General features: G+C 30.6%; 1 protein-coding gene across 3 annotated transcripts in view; it reads right to left on the reverse strand.

Moving 5' to 3' along the window:
- Nucleotides 1-7,159: 7,159 nt before the first annotated feature.
- LOC143069377 (filamin-B-like) overlaps nt 7,160-16,909 on the reverse strand; it is a 61,421-nt gene continuing 51,671 nt past the window's right edge. For all 3 annotated transcript variants that reach the window (XM_076243972.1, XM_076243973.1, XM_076243974.1), the window contains 9 exons: nt 15,587-15,730; nt 14,150-14,272; nt 13,237-13,383; nt 12,538-12,642; nt 12,034-12,210; nt 11,448-11,729; nt 10,969-11,118; nt 9,993-10,160; nt 7,160-9,577 (listed from right to left, as the gene is read on the reverse strand). In XM_076243972.1, the coding sequence (XP_076100087.1) occupies nt 9,330-9,577; nt 9,993-10,160; nt 10,969-11,118; nt 11,448-11,729; nt 12,034-12,210; nt 12,538-12,642; nt 13,237-13,383; nt 14,150-14,272; nt 15,587-15,730 (1,544 nt within the window). In that variant the 3' untranslated portion in view covers nt 7,160-9,329. The remainder of the gene's footprint in view (nt 9,578-9,992; nt 10,161-10,968; nt 11,119-11,447; nt 11,730-12,033; nt 12,211-12,537; nt 12,643-13,236; nt 13,384-14,149; nt 14,273-15,586; nt 15,731-16,909) is intronic.

The raw sequence follows: 16,909 nt of genomic DNA on the forward strand, positions 1-16,909 counted from the left end.
TCTATCTCTACTTTACAAAGTATTCTAATATGACATTCTTCTTTAGCTTTGGGTACAAAGCCATGTTCTAATTCGAATAGAACATGGGCTGCACATGATTGACGTCACAATTGAAATTGCAACGTCAGATGACTTTTGAACAACGCCAGAGATCAAAATGGACATTTTTGTTGGTGTTGCTTGCTAGGAAATTAAATTAAAACATTCTAAAAGTAATTTTAAATGTTTCTGTTCTTTTTTTATTGATAAACTGTTGATTTTTCTATGACTTTTTTGTTTAGCAAATCAAAATGGCGACATTTCGAGCGTCTACTATTGGTCCGCTTCGAAGTACAAAAGTTCAAAATATTCCTATTAGAATTGAAATAATTCTATCATGCCATGCTCTATGCGCATTTTAACATGGGTAGGCATTATATTTGTAAACATTTAATACCTCCCTTACGCTCGGTTTTAAGATATTAACAAATATAACGCCTACCCATGTTAAAAAGAGCATAGAGCATGGCATGAAAGAATTATTACTTAAATGAAAGTATGTCTATATACAATGTATTGTCAAATTTCAGTTACTGTAAATTCAGAAGATTTTTAGATGTTTTTATGATTGTGAAATTACAACGGAAAATTTTTGCAATAATACAAACTAGCATTTATTTTTATGCAATATTTTCTGAAATCGCAACAATTAATCTTACATTTTTGTCAATTGTTCATATTTTGCAATAAATACAAGTAAAAATTTCTGAATTTACAGTATGATTGTATTCTTTGCCTAAACTAGAGTCAACAAATTTAATAATATGGTCACTACTCGCCCTGTAAATTCTACCTACATAATTTTTCCCACCTTAAGAAAATCTTAGTGGTATAATATGCTGGTGCTGCACTTGTTTGCAGCTGCTGTTATTTATAAAATATAAACAAATACATAATGTCAGCTTTGCTTATTACATATAGAACTAATGCTTCTACATATTCAAGTTTTTATTAATTGATGATTTTTTTTTTTGTAACAATGAAGAAAGGAGGAGGGATAGTTGATACCTTATTTGGCCAAAATATTACAGTGACTTGACTGTAAGTGTTGCTATCCACCAATTGCAATTCATTCAAAATTTTGACCAAATTGCAATTTGTTTTATTAAACCAAATTGTTCAACTGGTCAGAAATTTGAACCAACTGCTGTAGAAAACCACAGTCAAGTCGTGAATGTGCAAGGTGATAAAATAAAACATACTTACAATCCTATAAGACTTTAACTCCACTTTATTGATGGTATTACTAAATCAGTATATCAATCTGTATAGTTATATTATAGCCATTACCATACTAAAGGTGAACTGTTTTATTTTTATGCCCCACCTACGATAGTAGAGGGGCATTATGTTTTCTGGTCTGTGCATCCGTCCGTCCTTCTGTCCGTTCGTTCGTCTGTCCGTCTGTCCGTTCGTTCGTCCGTCTGTCTGTCCCGCTTCAGGTTAAAGTTTTTGGTCAAGGTAGTTTTTGATGAAGTTTAAGTCCAATCGACTTCAAACTTAGTACACATGTCCCCTATGATATGATCTTTCTAATTTTAATGCCAAATTAGAGTTTTTACCCCAATTTCACGGTCCACTGAACATGGAAAATGATAGTGCGAGTGGGGCATTTGTGTACTGAGGACACATTCTTGTTAATTGCTATAAAAATGTCCAAACTAAGCTTTTATATAGTTTTTCTTTCGAAAAGTATTCTATATTCATAAGAATCACACATTATGTGAATAAAAACATTTCATATTCAGTAAAATATTTGTGAAATTGCAATATGTTTGTAGGAAGGGGAGATAATCTTTTTTGGTTTCAAAAAATCTTTTTTCAAAAGAATAATATTTTAGGTTATCTCCCCAAGGAAACTTATCAATAGCATATTGTTATTTCACACGTATTTTACTGAATATATGATGTATTATTTTAAATGATATATGATTCTTATAAATATAAAATCCTTTTCGAAAGAAAACTATATAAAAGCTTAGTTTGGACATTTGTATTGCAATTCAAAATAAAACATTTTACCTTTAGTATGGTAATGGCTGTAATATAACTATACAGATTGATAGACAAATTTAGTAATAACATCATTAAAGTGGAGTTAAAGTCTTATAGGATTGTAAGTATATTTTATTTTATCACCTTGCACTTTCACATTTTGACTGAACAATTTGTTCAATATTCTGACCAGTTGAACAATTTGATTTTATAAAACAAATTGCAATTTGGTCAAAATTTTGAATGAGTTGCAATTGGTGGATAGCAACACTAACAGTCAAGTCACTGTAGTACCTACTTAAAAGTTGTTATACATGTTATAGAATTTGTCTCAACTGATTAAAATATTTAAAATGAGTTATTGAGGCAAAAAAAACGTTACGACAATTTGACACTACTGGTAAAATAGGTTTTCCTTGTTTTACAAAATTGGGTTATATTTTGAATTAGAAACATGTGGACTCAAAAACAACTTTGTATTTGGAGAGATTATATAAATAGCTATAATAAAGCTTCTATGATGTTTCTTGTCTGCACATCATGATAATGTAATATTGATTGAAAACTGCAAAATTCATCAGTTTTCTATGTTTCTTGAAATAGACAAATATTTTTTTTGACAGACAAAGTTGCATAAGAAGCAACTTATAGACCCTTTTCATACTGCCGACTTTTGACTCTTTCAACAGGTTACCTTTTCTGTGGTAGGACATTCTGGTATTCGGTCAAGCAAGAGCAAATTAACTAAGTATATTCAAAATTTTAATCAGTTCCATTTTGAGGGAAAATAAACTAATAAATGCTTTTGATAAATGAATAAATCCTTGGAAAACAGTACCCTCCCCCCTCAAATTGAACAGTTATTACAATTGTTGATTTTACTTCTTTTGGTTGCTTGTAATTGCCCGAGAACCAGGATGTTAAACCAAAAAGTTGGTAACCTGTTGAAAATTTTTAGGACCTGGAGTCAAAAGTCAGTAATATGAAAATGGACTATTTACAGAAATTTTCCAGTAAAGAATTAACTGAAAGCAAATGCATTGAAGGCAAAATATATGTTTAAAATAGGAAGCTTCTGAGGACAGTTTTAAAACCAGTTTGTTATGCCTTTATACATGAGGTGACTAAATGTTTACTGTAAATTCAGAAATTAATGCAAGGTTTTTATTATTGCGAAAAATGCAACAGAGTTGAAAACGCAATAATTTAAACTCACATTTTGAAATATTTTATATGAATAAAACAGGTTTTTTCTCAAAATCATAAAAATTAAAATCACATTTAAGTCTAAAATGACAAAATTGCAATAATAAATGCCTGCAATAATTTCTGTATTTACAGTATTCTTATTCTTGAACTTTTGATTTGCTATTGTTATATCTACATATTACCATTTTACACCAACAATTTCAGTTGTATGAATAGAAATATTTATATCACTACTTATTGAAAAGTAAAAGTAGAAATTGAAAACTTGAAATTGTTGATTTTTTTTCTCTTGATAGCACTCCTAGCTCAATTTTAGTCCCCATTTGTCATAGTTGGGGGGGGGGGGGGATTATAGGTTTGCTACCTGTCCATCAAGTTTTGTAAGCACTCAACCCTCCCCTTATCTGGGAAAATTGAGTTACAGCACAACTAAAAATAGTTTGTGAAAGCCTCGAATCACCAGTTTGCCATGAGTCACTACCTATAAAAAACAACAAGCAAATAGAAAACAATTTCTGAAAGCTAGTTCAGACCCAATTTAAAATATAAAATACCAATATAAAGTATACATACAAAGGATGTGTCGAATCAGCTGATTGGATCTTTGTTCTATTGTCATAGCATAAGTTGCAAATCTAGTTTTTGTTTTGTTCTAGTTGAGTGATGTTTGCCGAGGTTGTGGCCCAAGCAATGGAAGGACATAGAAAATATGCTTAACAACCTTGCTTGTGTTTTCACTACATACAGTAGAAAAACTGAAGAGCTCAAAAATTGAAATCCCCCTTCTCCCCATTAGCCTGTGTAATGCTTTTGGAAACCCTAAATCAACCTGAAAAAGCAAAATAATAGATTGCCTCATGTAATTGATATTCTTTGAATTATATACCGACATCCTCTGAAGTTGTTTAGGAGGATTTGCTAAAAAAAATTCATTTTAATCTTAAAATCACCAAAACAGTCTATGAAACCATGGTGATTCTGCAATTGATTTTTCTGCAACACTATAACCAGGATGGAAGACCTAGTGATGCTAATGCAGTGTCTGCATAAAATATTTCTTTAAAGCTTTATATTTCAAAAGATAGAAAACTTGGACACTTCATAACTTTTATACTGGTGCCTCAATTTGCAGTCAATTTTAGGTCTGCTGTATGTACTATGTCTTTGACCTCATTTTCATGGTTGAGTGGCTCTAAAGAATCTAGATAGATTTTTCATTACATAAATTTCTCACTTATAAGTAATAGGATAACCAAATTTCCATAGATGATCCTTGCTAGGGCTGCATATTTGTCAGACTATTTCTGTGCCCTTGACTTTATTGATTCATGATTAAGGTTTGGTTTTCATGGTATTGGTCAGGTCTATATCTCAGATACTTTTAGCAATAGGTCAACTAATTATTTGGTGTATGGAAGGATTGTAAGGTATTCATGTCCTTGCAGATTTCATCTGACTGACCTTCTTTTCATGGTACATTGTTCATCGTTAATTTTTCATTGTCCCTTTCTCAGACTCTGTATGCAGTAGGTCAATTATATACTACCAATGGAATTATAAGGTGTACATGTTCATAAGGCAAGGTTTATTTAACCTCATTGTTTGTGGTTCATTGGTTAATGTTTAATTTATATGGTTTGGTCTTTCTCATACTATTAAAGTTAAAATGTTATTGAGGTTTATTTTGCTATCAGGTAAAAGTGAAAAAAATATCCCCTTTAGTGATACTCTGCACAATTTATCAATCAATGGCGTAGCTGGGTCATTTTTACGTGTACGCCTGAACCTTGGCGAGGAATATGAGGGTAGCCAACCGCTCAATGTTAAAGCACCTGCTGGTAGTGTAATTGAGAAATAACAAAATATAAGCCCAAACTGCAACCACTTATTAATTGCAGAAAGAAATACATTTTGTCCTTAAAATGCGGGGAAATTAAAGATATAATTGCATTATTATATTGCTCTGAATTATGAATACTCTTTTGATCATAAACAGTTTCTGTCCAACTTTCGTAAAAGTTCACGGAGAGTCATTCAAAAGACTTTATCCACATTCGGAACTTTAATATTGACGCCGCTTTGTCTCGCTTTTGGGACATAAATCACAGGCTTGACAAAAATACAAACAGCATATCGAATCTGAGCAGATAGTGAATTGCTTTAAATATAAGAAAAGTATGTAGAATTCATAGCAGATTTAAGACTTTTACAAAAGATTCGAACAAATATATTAAATGATCTATTTGAGTAAATTTAGTCCCTTTTTATTCAAAATTACAATCCATTGAAAAAAGAAGCACAAGGCTGATGTGCTTTTGACCAATTTTTCTTATTCTATGTCGATTATTTATTTGTTTTATTTTCAAAATTCAAGTGTACGCCCGGGCGTTTTGACGTAAACGTAGCTACGCGCATGTCAATATTGATGCAAAGGGTTCAATTTTACTCCCGCAGAAAAAGTTCATTTATTGAAATTGTCAGAATTACTATCCTTAAAAGCATCCACTTAGATAGTACTAAAAGTGATAGGTGAACAATATTTGAGGCATGGCATGATTGATCGAAAGGTGTGTATGTCCTTGTGACCTTGAATTATTTTAATTTTTCCTTGTTGGATGTGAAGCTTTCAAGCTTAGGTCAGTTTCTCATTCACAGGCCAGTTGGATGAATAAGCTTTGAACATAGAAATGTCTCCCCTGTACATTGTTTTGATAGTAAAATGCAAATCATTGAAATTAAACTTGTTATACAGTGTACAATGTACTTGAAAATGAAAACTATGCAAAAAAGTTTATACACCATTACTGAAGGTGTAGGTAAAATCATCTCTATGGAAATGAGATATACCAAATATCATTATTCCCCTAAAGCTAACCTAGTCATAAACATGCAATCTACAATTTCAAAGTTAATCAACCATGACTGAAGGGCCTTCCAGGCTGGCTTGGAGACATGATCTGCACAGAAATAAAATGTGCTAATGCTAATACAACTGCACACCATATATTTATTATTGACCTGTCACCTACCACTAGTATTTCCACTGACCTAATCACAAACTGATACCTGTAAGCAAAATTTTCTGAGGGGATGGGATCAATAAATCTCCAATGAAATTAGATATGCAAATATCTTTGACCTTCCGCTAGTAAGTAAGTAAATGTTTTAGAGTTAATAGACCATGAATGAGGGAATGCAGATAAATTATGTACTTGGAAATGAAATTTGCCAAAACTAATAACTGACCTAATAAGTTGGCACAACTTTTAGGAATTTTTTATCCTCAATGCTCTTCAACTTTGTATTTATTTGGCTTTTTAACTATTTAGGTCTGAGCGTCACTGGTGAGTCTTGTGTGGGCGAAACGCGCGTCTGGCGTATAAAATTATAATCCTGGTACTTTTGATAACTACTTATCACTGACTAATACATGTAAGCAAAATTTTCTGAGGGGATGGGATTAATTAATCTCCAATGAAATTAGATATGCAAATATCATTGACCTTCCACTAGTGGTTCCCCTTAAACCCTAAAAACAAACTTATACCTTACTGACGCCACCAACAGCACTCATTTTGAAGCTGGATAAAAATTATTGGTGGTTGATATCTTAATAACAATTGAACTGGCAAGGAATGAGACTTTTGTCAAAATGAAAGCTACTAAGTTTCATGGACTTTTTTTAGGAAAGGCGGACAAAGAAATCAAGGTTCTGTTTCATGTACATATGAACTGTTGATTCATAATTTATCTTGGATTTCAATTTTCATAGGTTTTGTGGGTACAGGTGAATCCACAGTACATATAATCAACAATTTCAATAAGAACAAATTTATAGCCACCGAAAGAAGAATCCCTGAAGCACAACTATTCTGAAGAAGTCATATAAATTTTGTAGCCATGAAATAAAATAAAATTCTAGGTTTGGTCTGTTTTATTATAATAAACATAATACTCAAAATGAATATGATTTTAAATATTGCTATATAATTGTATGTTAATACACAGTGCTGTGCTTGCTATGCATAGATTTTCGTTAAACAATAATATCAACAAAACGTCATATAAACAAATATATTCTAATTTTCTACCATACTATAACGCTGATAGCTAGAAAGCTAACTTTGTGTCTTGTTTTGCCGATTATGCTACTTCTATATGTTTTTTTTGGGAACTAAATAAATTACAAAACATCACAGATGTACAAATATTCCTATATATTATTTTGTCATTTTTAATTTTCTATCTTATTTGTAATGCTGATGACTAAAAAGCTAATTTATGCCAATTATGCTGCTGTTAAAGGCTACTGTCTTTCTTTCAGATTTATACGGACACAGCACATCAAAGCTATACAAATGAAGAAAAGCTTTAAATTATAATATCAACAAAACTTATAGACTGAAGACATATACTATAACATTGTGATTTCTTTTAAAAGTAAAACAAACCCTGTTAAAATAACAATTTATTCTCTGATGATTATGAGCATTTTATGGATAAAATAGAAAGTAAAGTTAAATATAAGAAGTATGTCAGTCAAAATCATTTTTTTAATTCAATGTTTACTTTGATAATTATGATCATGATAATTTTTACAACCTTTTTAAACAAATTATTTTGTGTCAACTTTCATTCTGAGCATATATCACATGGTTGTTTAATAAATCTAAGTGCCACTCTTTTCTAAGAACAGCTATTTGGTAAAACATTTGACCAATTTGCAATTTTGGCTTGTTTTGGTATGTGACGTTTTTTAAACTTTTAAGTTGCAATTTTAAAATTGTAACAACACCTAAATGAAGAAACAAAAAATAAATAAAATAACATCACTAGAAAAACAAGCCAAAAAACATAAACATAACAAAAATAAAATGTATAATTCAATTTCAATCTTTTCATTTTAGGTGAAATCAATTTATTCAACCCACGATTCTTGTGAATTTGTAGATATTATTTTGTGTGCTTTTGAGTGAAATATGAAAACATGAATACAAAATATGAGTATTAGCAAATAACTTTACAACAATGTAAATGTATATATCAATCATGTATAAATATATATCAAAATATTAAATAAGCAAAAATTATATAGTCAAACAGCTATTCATACCATGAAACAAAATTATTTCAGTAGGTCTCCACCTAATTTTACTTTACCAGTATTTTTAATTCTTAAACCAAGTTTGGATTTCTTTCTTAAAATAATTAAATAGTTAGTTGTAGAATCATTGACTAGTTAGTAAGACTCAACATTTTTTTTTTGGAGATATACTAGCTAATAGAAAAAAAAGAAAAAGTGTCCATGTATAATTGAACATCAAGCACAAAGTTGCTGTCAGAAGTGGGAGTAAAATATAGTAAATATGGCAATCAAAGTAGTATCCTATTTCACAATTGCACAATTCGTAAAGAATGAATTCTCAGTGATTATTAACATTGATGTACTTAATTATTATATGACTTTTGTGATATGAGAGAATTTATAAGACCCATTTCAAATCTTGAACCACTCATTGTAGAAATATATATGTTATACAACATATTTGTAGATAAACAATTTTTGAGCATTTTAATTGAAAGAAATATATTTTAATTTTGAATACAAATCCATCACAATATCCTCATTTACTTTTTTTTAGCCTGATTCTTCTTTTTTATTGTACAAGGGAGGTAATTCATTATACAACATTTGTAAATTAGCACTTTTTGTGTCAAGAACATCACACATACAAAGATCATAATTCTCATTATTGAAAAAAAATCCAAAAAAATCTCTATTCTAATAAATGAACAATTTCAGTTATAAAATTGAATGGAGTGTATGTACCCTGATTTTCTTAAAACCCTGCAAAAAATTAAGTACATAACTGAAAGCTTTGAAAGACAAAAAATCAAAATGGCTATGACTCAATATGCTAGTATTCCAATAATATATATTTCAAAGAATTGCTATTCATTTGATCATAGTAAGTTACAAAATCAGATCTATCATTTTATGAATCTGAAGTATTAAAAGTTTGCAATTTCAGATCTTTTATTTCATATCTCAGGTTTCAAAGTCATCTTTCAGAAGTATAAATAAATTATAATTTTTCTCTCCATTCGTCATAAGATCTTGGTGTAGGTTGGCGCCCTGCCGACATTGATGATCTCATAACTTCCTCTAGTTCAGCCATAGTGTCTACGATATGTACAAGGAATGGACTGCCAGGGACATCCACACTTGACCATTTAACACTGATATGATAGTCACCGATTTCTGTTGGATAGTACTGACACAAGATTGTTCTGTCTCTTTGGCTGTCTCGCTTCATTTCTACCCTGAAGCTTCCTACAATACAAAGTAATATACTTTAAAAAAAAAAGTTGATGCAGTAAAAAAATATCAATGCAAAAAGATTTGAAAGTCATAATTTTCTTTTTCAACATTAGAAAATACTAGTTGTATTAGTTTATTTTCCTGAAACCTTGAAAAAAAAAAGTCAATATATACAGAAGTTTAGCAATTAATCCTTAGTTTCATTCACTAACATTTAATGTATATTTTTTTACAGTTTAACATAAATTTCTTCAAAAGAAGATCTGGCAATACACCACAAAGTTATAATTTTCAAGGTATACATTAACAGGTATTTTTGTTTGACAACAAGAGAGTGAAAAAGTTTACCTTAAAAAAAATCATCACTAAAGAAATAGATACCATAAAGGTATATATGTTCCCTTTTAGCCTTTTCACTATAACATACCTTTTGGTCCTCTTACTCGGACTGTGAGTTGTCCAGCTCCTGCACCTTTGGTTTCTACAATAAACTTGCTCTGGAATTTTGCCAAGATTCCATGCTCCACACCTGGGCCTGTCACTCTAACCTTACTGGCATCTGGTGGGGCTGATACTTTGATTATAAATGGACTACCTATAAATATCAATTAAAAAATATGTGTTATTGATCATTTATATTACATGTTTTATTCAATTTGTTGTACAGAAAATAAACTCATCATAGATACCAGGACTAAATTTTGTATATACGACAGACGCACGTTTTGTCTACAAAAGACTCATCAGTGACGCTTGAATCCAAAAAAGTTTTAAAAAGCCAAATAAAGTACAAAGTTGAAGAGCATTGAGATCCAAAATTCCTACAAGTGTTGCCAAATACAGCTAAGGTAATCTATGCCTGAGGTAGAAAAGCCTTATTATTTCAAAAAATTCAAAATTTTGTAAACAGTTAATTTATAAATATAACAATATCAATGATAATTCATGTCAGCACAAAAAGTGCTGACTACTGTGCTTTTGATACCCTCACTTGTGTAATAGTCTAATATAAACCAGTTTAATTGAATAAGGAGCATAGTTACTAGGAGAAAGCCACAAATATTTATGCTTCACATGAACTGGCACCACAATAATTGTAACTAGGGACTAACTTTTTTATGAGGTTTAAACATGCATCTTTTGTTCCCATTGATCATTTATCTACAAACTTTTCTTTAATTTTTTTATTCTAAGTTGGAAATTACTGTAATCATTATTATCGTTTAGAACATGTGTAACATAAAAATGTTCAAAAGAGGCAAACTTATTTACTCTAATTTGAAAAAAACTGAAAGCAAATGTTTCCATAATCTTTTTAAATTGCAGGTATTAACGCAATTCATTGAGATTTGAAACAAACTTCAAAGTCAAACTTAATATAGGCCTGTCAGTAATGGTTTTACCTTGTACATGTTCACCACCATATTTAACCTGTAGAACATGACGACCAATTTCCTGAGGTTTAATTCTTAGTTCAAATGTTCCATCTCTATTATCTTCAAGTTCACAATAAGCTGCTTTATTAGGTCCCATACAGGATGCAGTCAGTTCACCTGCAAAATGAAAAGAAAAAAGTCATATAATATCTAGAATCTTTGTTTTCAAATAAGTTATTTTGTTTCTCCATTTCATCATTCTCATTATGGATTTAAAGAAAAAAATATTGATTATTTTGTGTATAAAATTGTATAATTGAAAAAAAAAAGATGATAAAGGGAAGTAATTCTGTAATGCATATTTGATATCCAAATTTTAGACATGTCTAAAATAAAATGTAAATGCAAAGGTTATCAAGAATTATGAAAATGACTTCTTTCTAACCATCTAAACTTCTGCCAAAAGTTAAATCATTCAACTCTTCAATAAGTAAAATGAAACAAACCTGGACCTGCCTTTCTTGTATCAATTGTTACATTCAGTGATCTTCCTGCAATACCACCTGTCAGGCCTTCTCCAGATACTGTCACTTTGTTTGGGTAGAATGCACCAATGACATTGACCTTGTATGGAGATCCACGAAGCTGTCGATTGTTCCAAGTGATATTAAGTAGATATGCCCCAGGAATAACTGGTACATATTGGCATCGATATTTCCCTTGTGCAATTGCAATAACTTTGACTGGAATTTCTGCCTTCACTCCTGTTAATGTTACTTCTGGTGTACCTACAAAAAATTAAATTTAATTATTTGAAGAACATCAATTCAAGTTTGGAATTTTATCTGTCTTCAATTACCTCCCCTCTGCAATTATATGGGGAGTTCAGAAATTGAATTCAACAAATATCAAAAATAATTATGCACAAACGTAACTTTTATTTTTATCATTTTTGACTCCATACTTGTGCATCTTATTTACAACAAAATAAGCTGCAAATGTGATGAAGACATTTATTACATTTCCATTCAAAACACTGTCCTTTCAAAGATTTAAAATTCATAAACTAATACTTCCTCAATCAAAAATTACCTGGGCCTGCCTGAGTACCATCAATGTTAAATTCAGCCTCCTCTCTGACTGATGCCTCCTTTAGTCCTCTACCTGTTAAGATGACCTTATTATCTTGTCGACCATGTACAGCATATCCTAGCAATGGGGACTTTGGAAGGGCCAATTTACTCCATTGCAGATGAATATAATGGTTTCCTGAAATATAATAAAAGTTGATGAAACAGAAAGCTTTGTACTGCAGTTTTAATCTTGATATTCTTTTAAAAGACTACTTCCAATCTTAAAATCAATTAGTGAATTGATTCACTGAAACAAATCTAGGTTGTGATCCTGAGGTATTAAGAAAATATTTAAATACATTTTATGTGGATTTTTTCCCCCAGACTAATGTACAGATAATTATTGTACAAATATTAATTCAGAGCCTTTCAAAACTCAAATTATGTCTTGAAAATGGCTTGGATGATTAGAGTGTATGCATATCAGAAATTAATCCACATCATTTTAAACTTTGATTCTGACCTTCTTGTTCTGGAGTGAAGGTCATTGTTACTTGAGCACTTCCTGTTGCTTCTATCACAGAATGTAAACTTGATGCTGGTCCTGTCACTTCACTTGTTAGATGACCTAAAAAATGGGGGAAATAAAAAAAATAACATCTATGGATATTTAAATCTAACAGCCTCTTAATGTACTAAATGCACATATTGTATTTATATAATGGCAACTCCACTACTTTTGTGTGTTGTTTTATTCATAAACGAAATGTAAGCCTGAAAGGTCTAACAATGTATATGTTTTATATAATTGGTATTTCTCAGGGGCATCGCTCCTTTTAAAATTGTTGATCAACACTAATTTTAACTAGTCTGAGATATTTCTGATATAAACCTTTGATATAAAAAATAATTCAGAAGAATTCAAGTGCAAGAGCACTTACGGTACAAAACCAAAGGTAGACCCTAATTAAGCTTCTTATTGGATAATTTCATTCAATATATGCATGAAATATTTGCCGCTGGACATTAGGCAAAAAAGCCAACCAACCAAATGTTCCCACCCATCATCATATAAAATTTGTCATTCACATTTATCCATGCAAATATAATTTTTCCTCTGTCCTCAAAATTTAAATCCCTCCTTAAACAAAAAACAAAAGTATATACAAATTGTGCTACTAAAAGAGGAGCAGTATATAAAATATATGAGTAAACAAAATACCTGGTCCTGCCTCAGAAATATCAAAAGCTATATGCTTAGGTTCTCCTACAACCAGATGTACTCTGTCTTTATTATCTAATATTTGCTGCCAACCACCAACCACTTCAACTTTGTGAGGATTTACAACTTTGGGATGGAAGGGGCTACCTAGAAATAAAATAAATCATAAATATAAGTTTATGCTCTGATTCTCCTGTTTTTACCTATTTTACATAATAAAGTTTTATGAAATCAAAGAGAAACTTTCATTTTAAATAACGTTGAAAATGTATCATCCAGAATCAGCTAATTTTTTTAATGTAAAATAATAATTTTAATTGTTATCTCCCCTTGTAAAGAAAAATAAGAAACTTATATTATCTATCTCCAGATTACTTCTTGAGGAAACAGAGATAATACAAAATCATCTCTCCAACTAAACCTTTCCCTCTGTTCTTTATCTTTAAAAAATATCAAAAACCTTTTTTTTCTTTCATCTTTTCACGTCACCATCGCAAAAATGAATTGAATTTCCAGGAAAAATAAAATGAATTAGTATTTTAGTCATATTTGTTTCATAGACAAAAGAATTACAAGAATATCTTCACAGATTATCGTAGGAAAATTGTTTGTTTATGACGGTATAACAAAACATAATATGGTTACTGGTAATCAAACATTCACATCAAGGAAAAGTAAGATATCTGATGAGGTGTTTTTTTTTTTTACACAAATCATGATTTTTGCATTGATATTCATGCATGAAATTCTTGGTTCTTGGTTTCCTCCATAATGACGCCTTTTGATGCCTGTGTAGTGCCTCAGTTGAAACGTCTTGCCTAGGAATCTGTGTATCAAACTTAATGAAATTGTATTTTATATAAAAAGGATATTCATGAGAATATCTGGCTACACGTTTGACCATGTTACGCACCTGGTATATCTTTACCATTCCATGTCACAACCAGTGTAAACACTCCAACTTCTACTGGTACATAAGATACAATGTATCTACCCTCCTTTTGCTCTAGTGTTGTTTTGGCAATTGAATTTGGACCTGTAACAGTAATTTCAAAGTTTTCCAATAATTCTTGACAAATTGTAATAAGAGTACAAAAATTAGATAACAATGTCATACACATTTTTGGAAGCTTTAAAACTGCTTTTACTTGGGTTTTTTTCAGAGCAAATATTTCCTGCTGGACATAAGCAAATAATAATTGGATATTCCTCTCTATTGCACTAGTGCAATAATGCCTGTAAGTAGTGTGGTTAAAAATAGTTTACCGTAATTAAACATGGAGTTCTTGTCATTTGAATAGGTTTAGACATATAATAAAATGTTTTTCACAAAAGCAGGTAATTTTTTACATGTAGAAAATAATGTTCTGCTCAGGACAATGTGAATAATTATATAATGTTTCCTTAATTATAAATATAGAATAACCATACATTGTCTCGAAATATCAATGTTATTTGTACAAGGCTTAGAAACAGGTAGAAAGCGAGGCTGTGTCAAGCATTTCTACCTGTTTCGAGCGGAGTACAAATAACATTGATATTTCGAGACAATGTATGGTTATTCTTTATATACTGCAACTCTTTTAACTGTTCTAAAGGAAGTATTTTGGGTAAAAAACATCATTTCTTAATTTGGAGCGGACCACACGAACCTGTATGTTTTATTGATGTCATATAAAATTCTAACGAATCGCATTGTCAACGTCATAAACAAGGCAATATACAGTCAGTGACTGTATATAACATATGAATATACAGTCAATGCAATTTGACTGCTCAAATAGCGCAGATGCAGTATATACCCCAATAGTATACACGAAATAACCATATAAAAGATGAATCTATCATTATTTCCTCTTCCAACAAACTCAACAGTGTTGGCGTTAGACAGTACAATGTATTGGTTGTTCTTTTTTAAAAAGTAACCCGTTTTTTGGTTTGGATAAGCTGCCAATTTGTATTTTGCTCTACAAATTTTTGATATTGAACATACCTCATAAAGGTTATTCCTAAAACATGTATAATGCACACTTAAATTAGTGCAAAATTTCATATTCTTACAGCTATTGAATTAGTATATATTCAAATCATAATCTTTGACAAAAATTTATGTTATGTTAGTTAATTCAGGTAAAAAACTGTATACAACATGTGAACCTAACCATTAATTTATTAAGATGTTCTTGCCTTGATTATACAAGAATGAAAGTAGATAAGCATCAACAAATAATCAATAAATTAAATATCCTTTTCTTTTAAAATACAATATAAAAAAAAGCCATAGAATACAATGTTTATGCAAAATATTGCAGTATGAATCATGTTAAAAAAAGTGTGAAAGAAAATTTACCTTCTACTTTAACGCCCAAGTCACCAACTCTATTACCCACATCAACACTAAATGAAGCATTTTTATTTTCTTCTCCTGAATAAAGTCCATCACCAGTAGCTGTAGGCAATCCTCCGTCATCAATATTCTGTATGTAAGGACACCCTGTGAAATAGTTAAACAAACTTTATTGCTTCTTCATCCTTACCTGAATGAACATTGAATCATACTCAATCAAAATTTCAATTTAGAATCAATCTAACAAAATGGTGAAAAAGGAAATAAAATAGGCACTTAAAAAAAATATTACCAGATATCATTATGATGAAGTAGAACTGTCACAAATACAACCAGTTTTAATATTATCTCAAAAACTTCTAATGAGATTTGGACAATTTTAACAATATCAGAGACAACATCTGTCCATGGCCCCAGGACAACCCATCTTATGAATTGACCACAATGCATAAAGGCAGAGGTTATGTCAAAAGCTTTTACTAAGGAATTTTAATGACTCAATTTACCAAGGTATTTTTGATGTCCAACTAAAAAATGCAAAACAAAGACAAAAGATGTCACATTAATACACCCTGGGACACCATGCTATAAAACATGCAAAACTTTTATCAAACCTGCTAAGATTGTGCCATATAAAGGCAGGTGTTGATATATTTACTTCATTTAAAAGTAGACAGCTGCTGTTAAATCATGCACCAATGATCATTATCATTTCAATATGGCAACATTTTTTTATCATTTTTTTATTTCTAATGTCCTCTAATGGGGAAATTTAAAACAGCTTTTTGGAGACTGTAAACTTAGTGAACCTTCTATGGTGAACTATGTATTCCAATAAATAGGATAACATTCTTAGCATTGATAAGACAATTTTTTTAGATCTAAAAGGATATTTCAATTGCAAATCCCTTTGCCTATTTCTATATAAATAGAAAGGCATGCTAAATAAATCCCTGGCCTTGTGGTCAGTACTTCTGTTGTTTTCAGACTCAGAATTCAACATACCAAAATACTGTATTTGGTGATTCAATCACAAATTTTGCACTACAATCTCCGAGTAAAATTCTATAACCATATTTTATTTGTTTGATCACATTATTTTTAATCGACCCCATCTCAGCAGATTCTTACCACTAATGCTGATAACAGTAGAATACATTTCTTCATCATTTATAACCTTGACATTGGCAGTGTACATGACACCATTTCTTAGTCCATACTGAAACACACTATCGTTAGATTGCTTAGAAATGTTATTTTGAACACTAGGTTTATGACTAGAATATTTGTTATCTTTTTTAATCCATTGTTGTTTTAACTTTGGAA

The sequence above is a fragment of the Mytilus galloprovincialis genome, chromosome 3, assembly GCF_965363235.1.
Source record: "Mytilus galloprovincialis chromosome 3, xbMytGall1.hap1.1, whole genome shotgun sequence".
In the NCBI taxonomy this organism is placed as follows: Eukaryota; Metazoa; Mollusca; class Bivalvia; order Mytilida; family Mytilidae; genus Mytilus; species Mytilus galloprovincialis.